This window comes from Podarcis bocagei (assembly GCF_964188305.1).
Source record: "Podarcis bocagei genome assembly, chromosome: 1".
NCBI lineage: Eukaryota > Metazoa > Chordata > Lepidosauria > Squamata > Lacertidae > Podarcis > Podarcis bocagei.
The window spans coordinates 111,788,880-111,805,058 of record NC_138125.1 but is presented as its reverse complement, the minus strand read 5'-3'; the positions used below and the strand labels follow the sequence as shown (position 1 = coordinate 111,805,058).

At 38.3% G+C, this 16,179-nt stretch overlaps 1 protein-coding gene and 1 long non-coding RNA gene across 8 annotated transcripts in view; one reads left to right on the top strand and one right to left on the bottom strand.

Annotated features, from left to right (window-relative positions):
- Positions 1-15,325, top strand: part of FIGN (fidgetin, microtubule severing factor) — a 124,813-nt gene extending 109,488 nt beyond the window's left edge. For 2 of the 3 annotated variants that reach the window (XM_081165183.1, XM_081165181.1), the window contains one exon: positions 5,799-15,325. In XM_081165183.1, the coding sequence (XP_081021309.1) occupies positions 5,799-8,047 (2,249 nt within the window). In that variant the 3' untranslated portion in view covers positions 8,048-15,325. Of the gene's footprint in view, positions 1-437; positions 828-5,798 lie in introns of those variants that run through there. The other variant, XM_081165182.1, reaches the window with a different exon arrangement.
- Positions 1-16,179, bottom strand: part of LOC308581871 — a 429,226-nt gene that overhangs the window by 400,000 nt on the left and 13,047 nt on the right. The window contains exon 3 of one of the 5 annotated variants that reach the window (XR_014005342.1): positions 8,657-8,748. The exons of the other annotated variants lie outside the window; for them this stretch is intronic. This is a non-coding gene — a long non-coding RNA (uncharacterized lncRNA). Of the gene's footprint in view, positions 1-8,656; positions 8,749-16,179 lie in introns of those variants that run through there. 5 annotated transcript variants of the gene reach the window in all.

The window sequence follows — 16,179 nt, the reverse complement described above, 5'->3', positions numbered from 1 at the left end:
ATCTGCATCTAACAATGGCTCTACACATTTCCTCATTATATTGAAGTCTACTAGTTTGATTGTCCAGATGTAATTAACCCATTCCACTAGCGGAAGCGAGTGAAAGGACCCTCAGTAGTACAGTGGGGCTTTTCTCCTCTCCTCCCTCAAATCCGCTGTAGAGTTTTGGAAGAATGCCCAGAACAGCACACAGAAGGAAAGTAGGGGAGATTGTTCCATCGGGCAAGAAGAAAGTGCATCAGGCAAGTGCTATTGCCATAGCACTACACTGAATTCCACCCAATATGTTTCATGTCCCACATCACATGCAAGAGTGCACATGAGAAGCAACTATTTCCAGTGACTACTTTTTAGTGGATATTTAACCTGAAGCACATTGTCAGAAATTAGTACAGTGGTACCTCGGGTTAAAAACTTAATTCATTCCAGAGGTCTGTTCTTAACCTGAAACTGTTCTTAACCTGAAGCACCACTTTAGCTAATGGGGCTTCCCGCTTCTGCCGCGCGATTTCTGTTCTCATCCTGAAGCAAAGTTCTTAACCCTAGGTACTATTTCTGGGTTAGTGGAATCTGTAACCTGAAGCATCTGTAACCCGAGATACCACTGTACTTGCTTGTGTTGTTTCCAGAGATCAGAGGTCAGGTAACTCTAGGTCTTGGAGATGACATCAAAGCTTTGGTGAGGTGTGTTCATGAACAAAGCATGTATTCTAATGGATGATGGATGTGTATCTTATTTACAGCTTTACTAGTTTGCATTTAATTCAATGGGCCAGCTCTTTCAATGCAACACTTGTATACATGGTTAAAAGGAATGGAATGTACAGGTGAGCAGAGTCCTTTAACAGGGTATAGAACACAGAAAAGAGGCAGTTGTTTTATTTTGCCTTGATTTGCTCTGAAGGCATATTCAGAAAAGCTAGTCAAGATACTTTGTACAGTTCAAAACAAGTTTGAACACCCTCAGCATGAAATATTTTTGTAGTGTGTTGTATTACATTAGTTTAAAACAACAAAATAAATATTATCTTGTTATGCCTCATACTGAACGGAATGATCACCAAGGTGCTTTTTTCTCTAGATTCACATTAAATTCTGGACAGGTTCAGTCATTTTGGAGCTGAAAAACTGACAGTTTGCATTTGCAGGATTAGGTCCCATATGTGCTGTGATTCTGAAACAAGTCCTGTAGGGATGTGTTAAGCCTTGACAGCCTTTAACTGTGATTCCCCCTCCCCCGCTTACTTTCAGTTAATTTTGACTGTGAGGGAGGGAGAGAGAGAATTATGAAGTTGCTTGCACATGGTATATGATGTTTGAAAAGCATGAAGTATTTTGAAATAGCTCCCCCCCAAAAAAATTAAATAAAAGGGAGTAAAATATTTTTTAAAAACCTGATTGGTCTAAGCATAATCCATACAACAGTTCAGGACACTACAAAATACTGTATGCAACAGTCAAAAACGAATTTGCAACAGTATTGTCTGCATGCACGCGCACACACACACACACACACACATACACACACACACCTAGAATCTTTTTTTAATTTGATAATATCTGAAAAGCTGTTGTTGAATGTTTTCTTTGTCCAGATTTGGACAATTGCATATCTTTGCTCTTTATAATAACACTTCCTCAATTTTCTTTCTTAGTATTTTTCCTTAGTATGGTTTGCTTAGCTTGCCTTTTCTATCCGAAACACAATTGCCATGCTGATAAAAGGATTGCCAGATGTCTCTTATTTTTAAAGAATATTGCAGCTTGCCAAAATATTTGACCAGTACAACTTCATAGAGGCCAACGAAACAAACACCATAACCAGTAATATTTCTTATTTTTGAACTTGATAAGGCAGTTGTAGTGCACTCTATATTATTATGGATAATAGCTTTATAGTTAACTCTTAATTTACAAATCACACTAATAATTGTAATGCAGTAGAACAAATGCTTACGTTTAGGTTATGAGGATAGTCCTGTTTCCTTAAATTCATATTGTAATTCTGAAATGCTGCTTTTACAGCCTGTGTTAAATGTACTGGTACTCAATATGCACCAATAAATAAACTTTCAATTATTGTGCAGTGAGCAGATTCACAACTAGGATAGTAATCTGAAACCAATGGGCTAACTAGTAATTATGCCAAATAAATAGTTTTGATGCATGTGATTATTTATACCAGAGGAATGAAAATACAGAAAAAAACTTAATTGCTTTTCAACACCAGTTTTTTAAAAGTTGATATGCCATACTAAACATTTTAACATAATACAGGCTTGCATGTTCACTTTGTTAGAGTGTTTCCACAATAAACAATAACTTTTGCATTCCCCTGTTCCCCAACCCCACCCCATAGTTACTGTGTGATAAACAATATTGCGTAGCTCCATTAAAATCAATGAGATTTTCTTTTTAACCAGTGACTACTATAAGATGCAGATTATGCCTATACATCTGTGCAAATGCACAGAAGTTCTAATTCAGATTGCACCAGAAGGCAGTACAGTGGAACCTCATGTCATGTACCGTCCTCCTTACGAATGCTTCGGGTAACGAGCTCCGCTAACCCAGAAGTAGATGCCCCTTGTTGTGAACTTTGCCCTGGGATGCGAGCGGAAGTCGTGAGGCAGCAGCAGCGGCAGGCCCCATTAGCGAAAGGACACCTCATGTTAAGAACGGTTTTGGCTTAAGAACGGACCTCCGGAACAAATTGAGTTTGTAACCGGAGGTACCACTGTATATTTGACAGTACAATCTGGCATGCGTTTTAAGGGGTGGTGGTGTTCTGTATTGCTGCTCCTACGCTGCCTAAGAAGTGCACAAAACTCTCAAAAGTTTCAGGTTCATAACACTGATACCATTTATAAGCAATGCATTGAGAGTAGTACAAGAATATAGTGGGCACTGATCCATTTCTGGAAGTGGCTTCAATGCATCCCCACACATGTTGCTTTATAGCATTTTGTGCTCACACTGCATTTGGTGCAGCATACTGTTTGCATCAGGTAGTCCCTGATTCACATTTTACCTCTGCCATGAACTCATTAGGTAAGCCACTATCTCAGCCCCATAATGGGAATAATAATATAGTTATTACAGTTGTTGTTGTTGTTGTTGCTATTGTTATTACTACTACAACATAGCTCAGTAATGAAAACTGCAAGAAATTAATGCATGTGAAGCAATTTGGACGCTCTAAAACTCTACATAAATGCCATATATTATTAGTAGTAACTTGTGTTCTGCATTCAGATTATCTTCCCTCAATGGGGCAAGTGCACAAATGCATGGAAGACTGCAGCCATTGTGTTAAAGCATGTTTTGTTAACTCCAGAATTAATGTTTTACCAATTAAGCTTTGCAGATGTAAATTATACCCATGATTACATACCATTTGCATCATTTGCTTGGCAGGTTGCAGATGAATAAATTTTAAAGTTCTTAAAAAAAAATCCCTCCATACATAACAATTGAAGCATTAATCTGTTCAAATATTTTAGCTTATGCATAAGGAATCAGAAGCCTTCTCTGTTTTTGTAGTCTCTCAAAATCAAAAACATAAAACATTTTTAAAAGGGGGGCTATTTTATTTTATTTAAGTTAAATTGTTTTGTATGGCTGTCATATTTATTTACCTGTTTTTCTTGGTGAAATTAAATCCTCATATTTACTATAGGTTTACTGATTTATCTTAAAATGAAGGAGTGAACATCCAACTGTCATGAATTAAAATTTGATTTTGAAAATGTGGGTTGAAAGTATGGCAATTAGCAACATCTTTGTCAAGATAAAACTAAATTAGAGCACATCTTACACATTCTTATGCAAAGTATGATTTTAGATACTAACTGGTAAACCTCAAGTGCTCTTTTGAAATTCTTAGATCAAATTACAGCATGGGTTAGCAAAAAAAAAACCCCAAAACCTATGTGAATTTCAATAACTAACTCTGTCCTAAATAATCCCAATACAAATGAGCACAACTGCAATAAAATATATTTACAAATTAATCCTGTTGCTCTATTAATTTATTGTGTAATTACTGCAATTCTTCCCACCTTGTTTTCAGTATTTCTTAATCATTAAGCTGAAAGCCTGACAGCAGTGCCAGCCCTGGCATGATTCTCTTTGACTAAAACCTTGTAAATTAACACAATTAGCACAGCATCATGCTGCTAATTAACTTCCTGTGTCTGGTGCAGCGGATGTGCAAACAAGGAAGAAGGAATCAGAAGGGAATAAACATGCCATTCTGTTACCAAACTGTATGCTGTGTTAGGTCTAGCTCAGCGGGGCTAAACTGGTCATGTCAAGATTCTGGAGTCAGGCAAAGGAGGGCTAAAGGGGTTTGAGAAGAAGAAAAGCAAGATGAGGAGGCTACAGGCTGTCAAAAATAGACCGCAGAATTCATAAGAGAACCCGTGACACAAATGCTTCGTTTACTCTAAGCCTTCTTATCAGAGAATCCGTGCCAAAGGGTACAAGACAGGTTGGTGGAAAAAATAAAAATCACTTTTTGTAAAACGAGCAAGATATTGCTGAGGCTTGCCTTCATGCTGCCTGCGATACATAGGTAAGAGTTGAAGAAGCTTTTTTTTTTTTTAAAATGCTGGTGAACTCTATTTGCCATTTGGAATGGCTTACCAAATTACAACTAAAGAAATATCTCTCTTCTCTCTCTCTCTCCCTGGCATGGTTAATTGTGCTAATGCATTGGTCACACTGCGTTACTTAAGTATTCTCTGATTGTTTACAGCCAGCACTTCTTCTTTTTTTCTGAACTTTTAGCAAGAAGACTACACTTAATTCTTCCTTTTCTCGTTTCACCCCACCTGCTATGTACCCTAGAGGCAGGGAGGGGAAGGGAGAGTTTGGAACAGGGAGGGAGGCGAAAGGAGAGCAAGTGAAAAAGGCAGGCAGACAAGTGATGCTTGGGCTTTGCTCTTTTCTTCTCCCCCCACCCTTCCTCCCAGTGCCTCAACAACAGAACTGTGAGGCAGAGAGCAGCCAGTTGTAATTCATACCGAGTTGTAGGCTTTGTGTGATGAAAGCAACGGAGCGCTGCCTGGGAGATTGCTTTGCTGCACTCCACGAAGCAGATTTGAAACTGTCGTGGACCACTTTAGATGAGAGTTGGATTATGGAATGACCTGCTATGTCTGTGTCATATTGTTCTGCGCAGGGTGCATTATACTGTGCTAACTAGGTATTCAGTACCAAATAAGAAAGGTATCCTAGATGTGATCTGTCAGCTGTGTCATGTCTCTCTCTCTCTCTCCTCTCTCTCTCGCTGTGTGTGTGTGTTTTAAAAAATGTTAAAATTTAAAACTGAAACTGATGAGGGCAGATAGAGTGTTTGTGGTATGAAACATGTTACTTAACATTGAACCCATGCTCAGAATACCAAAAATGTACCAAATTACACTTTTAAAACATCCAGCTGGGTTAAATCACATACTCCCACACCCCAACTAATCAGACTGCAATTCTAATCCCAGTTACATGAAAGTATCCCACACTGAATTCACTATTACTTACTTCTGAGTAGACATGGTTAGGATTGTACTGTAAGTAGAATATTTTAAGAGAGGGGCATGTATATATTTTTCAATAATTTTTTTTTTTACAGGCAGCTTGGATGTATAAATAATCTGCTGACTTTAAGCACAGCAATTATTATATCTATAAATGAAGAAATCAAGTGGATGTATTTAGATGCCTTTGCAACAGTATTTTCCGCTTGTTAATTTTGGCTTTTTTGTTTTTGTTTTTGTTCTCCCCACCCCAATCCTCAGGCTTGAAGATGCAGTGGACGCCAGAGCATGCCCAGTGGCCAGAGCAGCACTTTGACATCACTTCAACAACCCGGTCTCCTGCCCACAAGGTAGAAGCTTACCGTGGACACCTGCAACGCACCTACCAGTATGCTTGGGCTAATGATGACATCTCTGCTCTAACTGCCTCAAATCTGCTGAAAAAATATGCAGAAAAGTATTCTGGTATTTTGGAAGGGCCAGCTGAACGGCCTATCCTAAGTAACTACTCAGAGCCTCCATCAGGGCTGGTGAATGGCCGCAAGAGTGAAAGTGAACCCTGGCAGCCTTCTTTGAACTCTGAGGGTGTTTATCCCATGAACTGTGTCCCAGATGTTATCACTGCCAGCAAAGCTGGAGTAAGTACTGCCCTCCCTCCAGCAGATGTCTCTGCCAGTATAGGGAGTTCACCTGGGGTGGCTAGTAACCTGACAGAATCTAGTTATTCTAGTAGTACATGTGGAAGTCATACGGTACCCAGTCTGCATTCAGGGCTCCCATCTCAGGAATATGCCACAGGATACAATGGATCTTACTTGCATACAAGTTATAGTGGCCAGCCAACACCTGCACTTCCTTCACCTCATCCATCCCCTCTGCATAGCTCTGGGCTTTTACAACCACCCCCACCTCCACCACCCCCTCCAGCCCTGGTACCAGGCTACAATGGAACGTCTAATCTTTCCAGTTATAGCTATCCATCTGCAAGTTATCCCCCTCAAAGTGCTGTTGGGCCTGGATATAGCCCTGGTGGTGCTCCTCCTCCTTCAGCATATCTGCCTTCAGGAATCCCTGCTCCAACTCCTCTTCCCCCTACTACAGTACCTGGTTACAGCTACCAGAGTCATGGTTTAACGCCCATTGCACCCTCTGCCCTGACAAACAGTTCAGCAAGTTCTCTGAAAAGAAAAGCTTTCTATATGGCAGGACAAGGAGAAATGGACTCCAGTTATGGAAATTACAGCTATGGCCAACAGAGATCTACACAAAGTCCTATGTACAGGATGCCCGACAACAGCATTTCAAACGCCAACAGAGGGAATGGCTTTGACAGGAGTGCTGAACCACCATCCTTAGCATTTAAGCCAACAAAACAGATAATGGCTTCTGAACAGCAAAGGAAATTCAGCCAGTCCAGTAGGGCTCTGACACCCCCTTCCTACAGCACTGCTAAAAATTCACTTGGGTCAAGAGCAAGTGAACCATTTGGGAAGTACAGCTCTCCAGTAATGAATGAACACAGTGATGAACATAGACAACTCCTTCCTCACCCAATGCAAGGCCCAGGACTTCGTGCAGCTACCTCATCCAACCACTCTGTTGACGAGCAACTGAAAAATACTGACGCACACCTCATTGACCTTGTAACCAATGAGATTATCAACCAAGGACCTCCTGTGGACTGGAATGACATTGCTGGCCTAGATTTGGTAAAGGCTGTCATTAAAGAGGAGGTTTTATGGCCAGTATTGAGGTCAGATGCATTCAATGGGCTGAGTGCTCTACCTCGGAGCATCCTTTTGTTTGGACCTCGGGGAACAGGCAAAACATTAATGGGCAGATGTATAGCTAGCCAGCTGGGAGCCACGTTTTTCAAAATCACTGGCTCCGGTCTTGTCACAAAGTGGATAGGGGAAGGAGAAAAAATTGTTCATGCCTCCTTCCTTGTGGCAAGGTGTCGCCAGCCCTCAGTGATTTTTGTTAGTGACATTGACGTGCTACTTTCATCCCAAGTGAATGAAGAACACAGTCCAGTATGTCGAATGAGAACTGAGTTCCTTATGCAGCTGGACACTGTGCTAACTTCTGCTGAGGACCAAATAGTAGTAATTTGTGCCACCAGTAAACCGGAAGAAATAGATGAATCTCTTCGAAGGTACTTCATGAAACGACTTTTAATCCCACTTCCTGACAGCACAGCAAGGCACCAGATAATAGTACAACTGCTCTCACAGCACAATTACTGTCTCAATGACAAGGAGGTTGCACTGCTTGTCCAGCGCACGGAAGGCTTTTCTGGACTAGATGTTGCTCATTTGTGTCAGGAAGCAGTAGTAGGCCCACTCCATGCCATGCCAGCCACAGACCTTTCAGCCATTATGCCCAGCCAGTTGAGGCCCATTACATATCAAGACTTTGAAAATGCTTTCTGCAAGATACAGCCTAGCATATCTCAAAAAGAGCTTGATACATATGTTGAATGGAACAAAATGTTTGGTTGTAGTCAGTGACAAGTCTTTTTTAAAAAAAATGTAATGAATGTTGGTGCGTGCACACACACATACATACACACAAACCTGTTACATAGGGCATGGAAACCCTCTTCAGTAGAGTTAAAATTGTGAAAGAGTATTGTGCAGGGGAGGGGGGGACAATGATCACCTTGCATCAAAAGAGCCAGGTGTAGGTTTGAAGGAATATTGCATCAAACAAGAGCTGTTGATCTGAAAAGCCACAGATGACAGAAAGCATCTGTTGATGCTCCATTCTCTTCAGGCTAGACAACACACTCTCGCCGTGGAGCAAGGAGCCAAGTGGCTTGATTTTTAGAAGGACATGAACCCTGTGTGTTGATTCCATTCTGCTGTTCTCGAGATTTAGTTGCTGTCAAGTGCCTGAAGTGGTGCTTTCTCCCCCTCCCTTCTTTTCATTTTCTTTTCTTTTTTGTTGGCCTCACAATTACATTGGTGGCATGTGCTAATATAAAGAGCTTTAACTTCAAAATGTTATGGGACTAAAGAAATGAATGGTTGCGTTGCGACAGAGAACTACATTTTTTTTGTTTTCTTTTTTTTGTTGTTGTTTGGCTAAACTAAGAGCAACAGTATTCCTCAATCCTGTCTGTTCTGCAGTACTAAACTAAGAACAGGTAAAACAGGGTAATGGTAATCTGGACCTTAATTTCTGCAGTTCATTTCTTTTAATGTTCTGTCTGCAAAAAAAGAAAAAAGAAAAAAAACTCAGGAAAGTGATTGTGATTTGTACAGTACCTCAAAGGAATGTGTTGAAAGCACTATGTACTGCTGAGAGTTAATAGGATAGGCTTCAATGTTACTTTATATTAAATATGTATGTATGTTTACCTCAACAGTTGAAAAAAAAATGGCAAGGAGAAATATTTTGAATGTATCCAGGAGCAAGCTGAAGTATGTTATAAATGAGTCTTTCAGCATTTCAAAATAGAACCAGAGAGGGTATCCCAGTGTTTAGGAAATGGTTTTCTCCCCCCCCCCCTTAATATTGGGGATCAAATTGGAACAAGAGAATTTCCATGGCAGTAGTGGGTGGAAGTCCTTAAGTCCTTGACAGTTTTGTGACACATTGGTAGACAGTCCACCAACGGCAAGAAAGCCACCCTGTCGAATTAAGTAATCATCTGAGACAGTCAAAGGCAACATCTAGTTAGGACTCTGAGAGGCAAATTACCTTAGACTACAATGGCTTTTATACCATGGTTAGAGATGTAGTGTCTTGATTATTTCACTGCGTCAATAGAACAAAATCATTCTAGGTCACTAAGAAAGGTTGTGGGTTGCAAAGCTGTTTGCAGCAATGCAGTAGATAGTAACCGAAGAAAAAAGCAAGAAAAATTTAAGTCCTCCAATCACAATTTTCTTCCTCATCTTCCATTTCCAAAAGACGAAGAATTTTTTTCCCCTTTTTTTGCTGGGGGAGGGTTGTGTGTACATTGTCTCTTCCATTTTTGTCTCTCTCTCTTTTTTTAGGGTAAATGAGCCCACCATTTTATTTCTACCTCAGTTTTTGTTAAATTCCTCTTTGGAAAGCAAAGTAAAGATGAGGACAAGCTGGATTACATCTAGGATGCTAACCTCCTTAATGACTTTAATGGAACCCTATGAACGTTTTACTCAGTTAAGTTGCCCAGAGTTCCAGGAGATTTAACTCCCAAGGAAGTGTGCTTAGTATTTCAATCTAAGGGAAGGGAAGGGAAAGGAGGGGATGGAGGAAGATTCAGTTCTGGAGTGAAGCCCATCTATATCTTTTACCTCTTCCCTCCTTGTCCAGAGAGGGCAAATGTTGCTGAGTCTTCCTTCTGAAAAGGCAGACTAGCTAGCATGTGTGGCTTTTTGTTCTTTTTGTGCTTCCACTCCACATTGTCTTTTTTATTATTCTTTAATGCTTTTATGAGCAATTCTGTTCATGACAGCTGACTGATGCTGGTAATGTCTCTGAGCACTGTAGCAATCCGAGCCTTCACAGCCACACGAGCAGAACAGTCTCCCCCACTTTTTTTGAAGTGATTTTCTGTTTACTTTAAAGAGAGAGTAGCAAAACACTTGCAAAGCACTGGCATTTTATGTTTCTTTTAAGTAATGTACCTTCAATTACATGAAATAAATGCACTGAAAAGCCCTTAGGAGAAAAAGACCAATCAGTTACCTGGTTATTTTGTGTCTTTAAAGCTACTTTCCAGTTATCATACTTGACATTTAGTCAGTTGAAACATTAGGGATGAGAAAGTTAATAGTGGGTAGGTAGATTGTATTTTATTTCTGATTATTGATTTCCTTTTAATTTCTTAAAATTTCTTTTAATATCCATGGCTAAGAACAGAGCAAATAAACCAAAATGTACATTCTAGCAATTATTTTATTCAATCTAAATCTAGTGTTGTTGCTTTTAAGGCAGAAGGTGCATTTAAAAAAAACACAGTGCCTTTCACTGATATAGTAAAGTAAGATGCTTTGCATTTTCAAGTAGTGAATGCCTTCCTTTTTGCCTTTCAATACTCTTACATTTCTTCTATTATATCTTCCTTTCTGTTTGTGAAGCCCAAGTATCCCGTTTCCCAATGATTCACATTGATCTTGCAGACAGGTTTGCTGATGCAGATTGCTGATCTGTTTTTCATCTTTTACACATTGCATTTTGTGTTTGCTATCAAGCTGTGCTCATTTGAAAGATTCAAGCATGTTTTGAAGAACTAACTCATGCTCACACCAGAAATTCTATGCTTTCTACTAAATCAATATTATTAACTAAACTTAAGTAAACATAATGTCATATACATGACCACATAAAATATAAAGTTTTCTATCCCCATAGCCCACTAAATAAAATTAAAAACTACTTCAATAGAATTTTCAGGTCACATTTTGGCTCCCATTTTACATCATATATGTTGGGAAAGGTAATTATTATTTCAATTAGCTTTAAATATAAAAAGCAAAATGATGAAGCTGAAAGAATTAAAAGTGTGTGTGTACACCCACACACCCACACCTACCCACTTGAATCCATTGATGCATTGATGCAAGCACCAGGGGATTAGGTTTTCATCCCACTTGCAGCAGCTAGTGGCTATAATGCTTTACATAACATGAGGGAAATACTTTTGTTTACCCTATCTTCCTACCAACTGGAAGCAAGCTATAATATTCTATCAGTTCCTGCCAATGGAAGTTCACTGATAAATGGAATCGCACAGCCTTTGTCCAGTGTGCTCAGACCCCATTTGCTCATTTTTAACGAACTATCCTTATGCTAGTTGGAAGCAACTGCTTTCATGCATCCCATGTGAATAGGGCCATTCTTTTCTTATGCTGCTACATTTCCTTCTGTACCCTATATGTTTCAATACAAAAGAAATGGATCCTGACTTAAGCTTCTAAGGTGTTGGATGATCCATGAAAGAGAAGACTAGCTTTTGTGAGGGAATCAATATGACCAACATATAAAAGTGTTCTGCGGATTTAAAATGGCTTCTGTAGGAAGGTATCTGCTATCTTTTTCCATTGGTCAGAACTATGGGTTTTGTATCAACAATAAATAAATAAAAACTTTGGGCAAGAATTGTCAGATTCCATATTGGGCAGATCTCATGTGCCTTTAATAGAAGGGAGAATATTAATAGTTTCAGCTTCTCCCACCATTATATCTACATGATAATTGAAACTGCACCTGCCAAACTCTTCCTTCTGTACAACTGGTAATTAGTTAAGGACAACAAAGCCCTGCCTGATAGCTTGTTGGAATGTTCTTTGAATACTTTGGGGTAGACAACTATTGCATCCTGGCTGTAGTAGCCTATCAAAATGTGTGGGGTGAGATAATAATAGAAACCACCATTTATTTGTATAAGATGAGGCTTCTTCTTCAACTACAATAACAATTCCAAGAACAGAAAAAGCAGGGACAATTTTATGCCAGCCAAATTATCAAGGCCAATTCAAAATGCAGCATCATGACCTTTATATGAGTTTATACAGAAATGCTCTACATTTCTGGCATGCTTCTTTCCCCAAAATATTTAGACCATTAAAGATAGTAGTGAAAAGTTTGCTGACTGAGCTGATCAATGGAATGTGAAAGCAGTTTAAGGCTATTTACTTTTGCACAAAATATTTCTCTATTAGTCAATTTGTATTCTATTCAAATGCAGATAGATGGGTAAAATGGTTTTTCTTGTGCATTTCAAACCCATCAAGGAGAAAATAAAACCTCCCAGTAAAACACATAGGCAAAGCACCATCTGGGAAAGCTAGCTCATCTGTCCAGGGGCTATGCTCTGTAAAATAGTACAAGGTCATTTTATATGGGCTGGCGTAATACTTTGCTAGGCAATTTTCGAAAGGAGATAATCTAGTGTAAAAACCCCAATTAATTCCAACAGATGTTGGTAGATGGTAATGTGTTTACATGTCAAAAGCTGCAAACAAAGGTTTCTGCTGCCTGAAAATGTGTGTAACTTTGAATAGACTGTTATAAGGACCAGCTTATGTGTTTCATTCAAATCAATGCAGACCTCATTCTATGAAACTGAAATATTTCCTTTCTAAAGCGAGATCTCAAAAATAAAACATTGAAGTTGACTTTAAATTTTGTTCATACCATTTATTGCCGCCCACGCTCATCAGTTCGAATTACTTCTGATTTGAGAAATGCCTATCTTATCCTAATCTCTAAAGTATATGCTGTATATCTTAGCTTTCTTCACTAGCCTACTAGGAAAATCTCCTACGTAAATCTCCATTGAAATGCATGTGTGTTGCCCACTTTTGCACTTCCCAGGCATTTCAATAGGATTTACGTAGGTAAAACTCCTGGTAAGCATATGCTCCAGAACTGAAGATCAACATGCCTTCCCCTTACAGCACTAACTTCATTTCATCTTGTATGTGTGCATGTGTTTATACAATAGTTATCTGTACATATATACATAACCTGAAGTATTTTTGCTTTCACTTTCCTTTGAAAGATAAAAAGCTTTCTGTTCCTTAATCATTTGCAGATTTATACATATATGAAGCACATTAGTAAACACAGAGCCAGAAATATTCCTACACTCAAAAGAAGCAGCTGTACTGGGGACTAGTCAATACATGAACTGAATCTCCCACTCTGCAAAGACCTTTGGTTGACATTCGATTTTGAACCTGCCAGATACATTTTTGTGAACCAGGGATACTGCATCTTTAATGAACAAGTCTCTATTCTTCTCCTGTTTTTAAATACAACACAAGAAGTGTAGCACTAGGCACTGCAATTGTCAAAGACAATTAGACTGAAAGCAGGAAAATTTCACCTCCCTGTCTCGGTGATATGTAGAATGTCGGCAGTGTGGGTCAGCCTTGCTACAGAGTTGTGTGAGAATATATGAATCAGTCCTATAGAATGTTAAATATTTATAAAATGGTTCTGTTCTACACCAAGGTTGGGAATGCAGTCATTCCTCCTTGTTGTCTTACAATACACAAAGAGGCAAAAGTTTATTTTCACACCTAAACTTCACGTGTATGTTCTTTTCTTTCTTTCCTTCTGTTGGTTTATATGCAGTCACTAGAGGTTTTTTTCCTGCTTCCTTTTTATGTATATTATAAATCTATATATATATATATATATATTTTCCCCACCGTCGCATTGGGTGTGCATTCAGACATTGTTCTTTAAAACCATTTCTACCTCATTGCTACATATTGTACATGTAGTATTTATTTGTTGTCTTTTTTTGAATGTCATGCATTTCGTAAGAAAGACTTGTCCTTGAACTTGAACAGTCTACCTCAGAAAGACTGTCTCTACACTGAACAGTATTAACAACTGAAATGATAAGACACATTAGCAAAGTGTGGCAGGGTAGATAATGCATGAGGACTTGGGATACTGATGGACTTTTAATTGTACTCTTGTAACACAAGATTGCTTAAAGGAACTTAAAGGAAATTATGCACTGTGCAGATCTTTATCAAGGTCCCACTTTTTGGCATGCTATAGGAAAATGCAGCTTTATTCTGATGGACCCTGATTTGGGGGAGGGGGAATAATTGTCAATTTTCTTAAGCATTATTTGCATTTGCAATCTGTCTACACTCTATTACTGTATCGTGTTAACTGACAACAATACAACTTGGCTCTTAAACTGGAAACAAATGATAGTATTTAAGGATTATTTTTATCTTCAGTAATGTAAAAATGTGTCACACTGTAAGTCTGTAAGTTTCCTATTCCCTGTGTACAGTACTGAAAAGAAAAAAACTGCATTTGTAAGAGTCTACAAGGTTTAAACATAAACCAAAAATGGAAAAAAGAGGCACTTCCCAAAGGACTTTAAAATATGGGCTTCAATCCTGCACACTATTTCTCATGTCTAAATGCCACTGAAATTTATTTACACATGCACAAATGTGCACAGGATTGCAGCCATGGAATCAAGGTGCTCATGTGTTCTGTAATCAAATAGTTTTGTTGCTAATTCTGCTTTATCAACGTGTTTGGTTTTGGATGCAATTGTACACGGATGGCACATTTGGAATTACTTTGTATGAAGTATTTTACATTTTATTATTTATTTTTGCATCACTTCCCCCACCCCTTTGTCTCCAAAAGCTTTGTATTACTGTAGGGGGAAGGATACAATTTGTTTTCTTTCTCTCGCTTTAAAAATATATATATATAAAAAGAAAATACTGAAATGGGTAAGCCACCCCAGTCAATGCATGAACTTTTCTAGTTGCTTGTCAGCAAATTGTGGATCTTTTTACAAAAGCAAATGAACTGTGACAATCCACAACTCTCACAGATGTGAATGCAGAAATACATCTGAAAATTCTTGGTATGCCTGACAATCTGTTCCTTAAGTTCCATTTAAAAAGTAGCATCAGATCCTTTCCACTGCAGTTTCTTGAAAGAGTATCATTGTCTTGAGGGTGTCTAATGTAATGATTTAAGAGGTGGGGGGATTATTTCTGTTTGTTTGCTGTATTAGGTGAGGGATGCCATATTTCTTGTCAACTAATAGTACTTGTCTGGGGACAGAAATTGTTTTTTCTTAAAGCCCAACTAAATTAAAATTTTGGTGCACTTTGCTTTCCTGGCCATATTGATTTTATTTGCTTAAATTGAAACAATGTGTTGGATTTGACCAGTTTTTGACCTCTCACAGGGAGGGAAAAGCCTTTATAGTACAAGTTTCTTTGGATTCTTCTGGTACTTGTTTTGCTTATTTATTCAGCAAACTCAAAATCATTTTTGTTGTGCATTATTTTGCATCTGCTGAAACTAAATGTGATATTATTGCACTCATTAAAAATGAAACAATCCAGTTCTCTTGGAAAAAAATGACAAGCTTTAGATGATGAAAGCTTAAATTATCCATCACTTTCAAAATGAATTCATATAATTTGTGAACATTATTAATGTAAATGAGATATTTCTGCTTAGATTTTTTTTTTTTGATGGGATCATTATATGGTTGATCATATGTGTGTAGGAAGCTGCTGTACAATTAACCTGGAGATCTGAAAATGCTTTTTTGTCCTCATTGTTACAGTTTCAATTGTAATCCATGCATCTCATTTTCTTGGGTGTTAGCACTGTAATATAAAAAAAACCCAGTGCTCAGTATTGTAACTAACTGTCCCTACTGAATATTCCTTTTCATAAATACTTGCTACCACAGGGAAATTAAGTTTTCATATAGAATAACTAGTTTCAGTAGTAATCATTGAAGAATTAAAAATAAAAGTTGTGGTTCAAGGCAGATATTTTTATGAAAAGTTTTCTCTATTGTAAAATTTGTTGTATATGGCTATGCTACTATCATGGAATATGAAAAGAACAAGCATACCTCAAATAAAAGAATTCTGAGTTAAAAATAATTGCTGCCTGGTTTTAAGTCTAAATGCTCATTTTTTATAGCAAAACTGGTTCCCAAAGTGGCTTACAAATTAAGGTCAATTTCAATAAAAATCTACAATCAAAGGGTTTTATCAATAACGCTAAATGTATACTGAACTGAATACAGTGGTACCTCGGGTTACATACGCTTTGGGTTACATACACTTCAGGTTACAGACTCCGCTAACCCAGAAATAGTACCTCGGGTTAAGAACTTTGCTTCAGG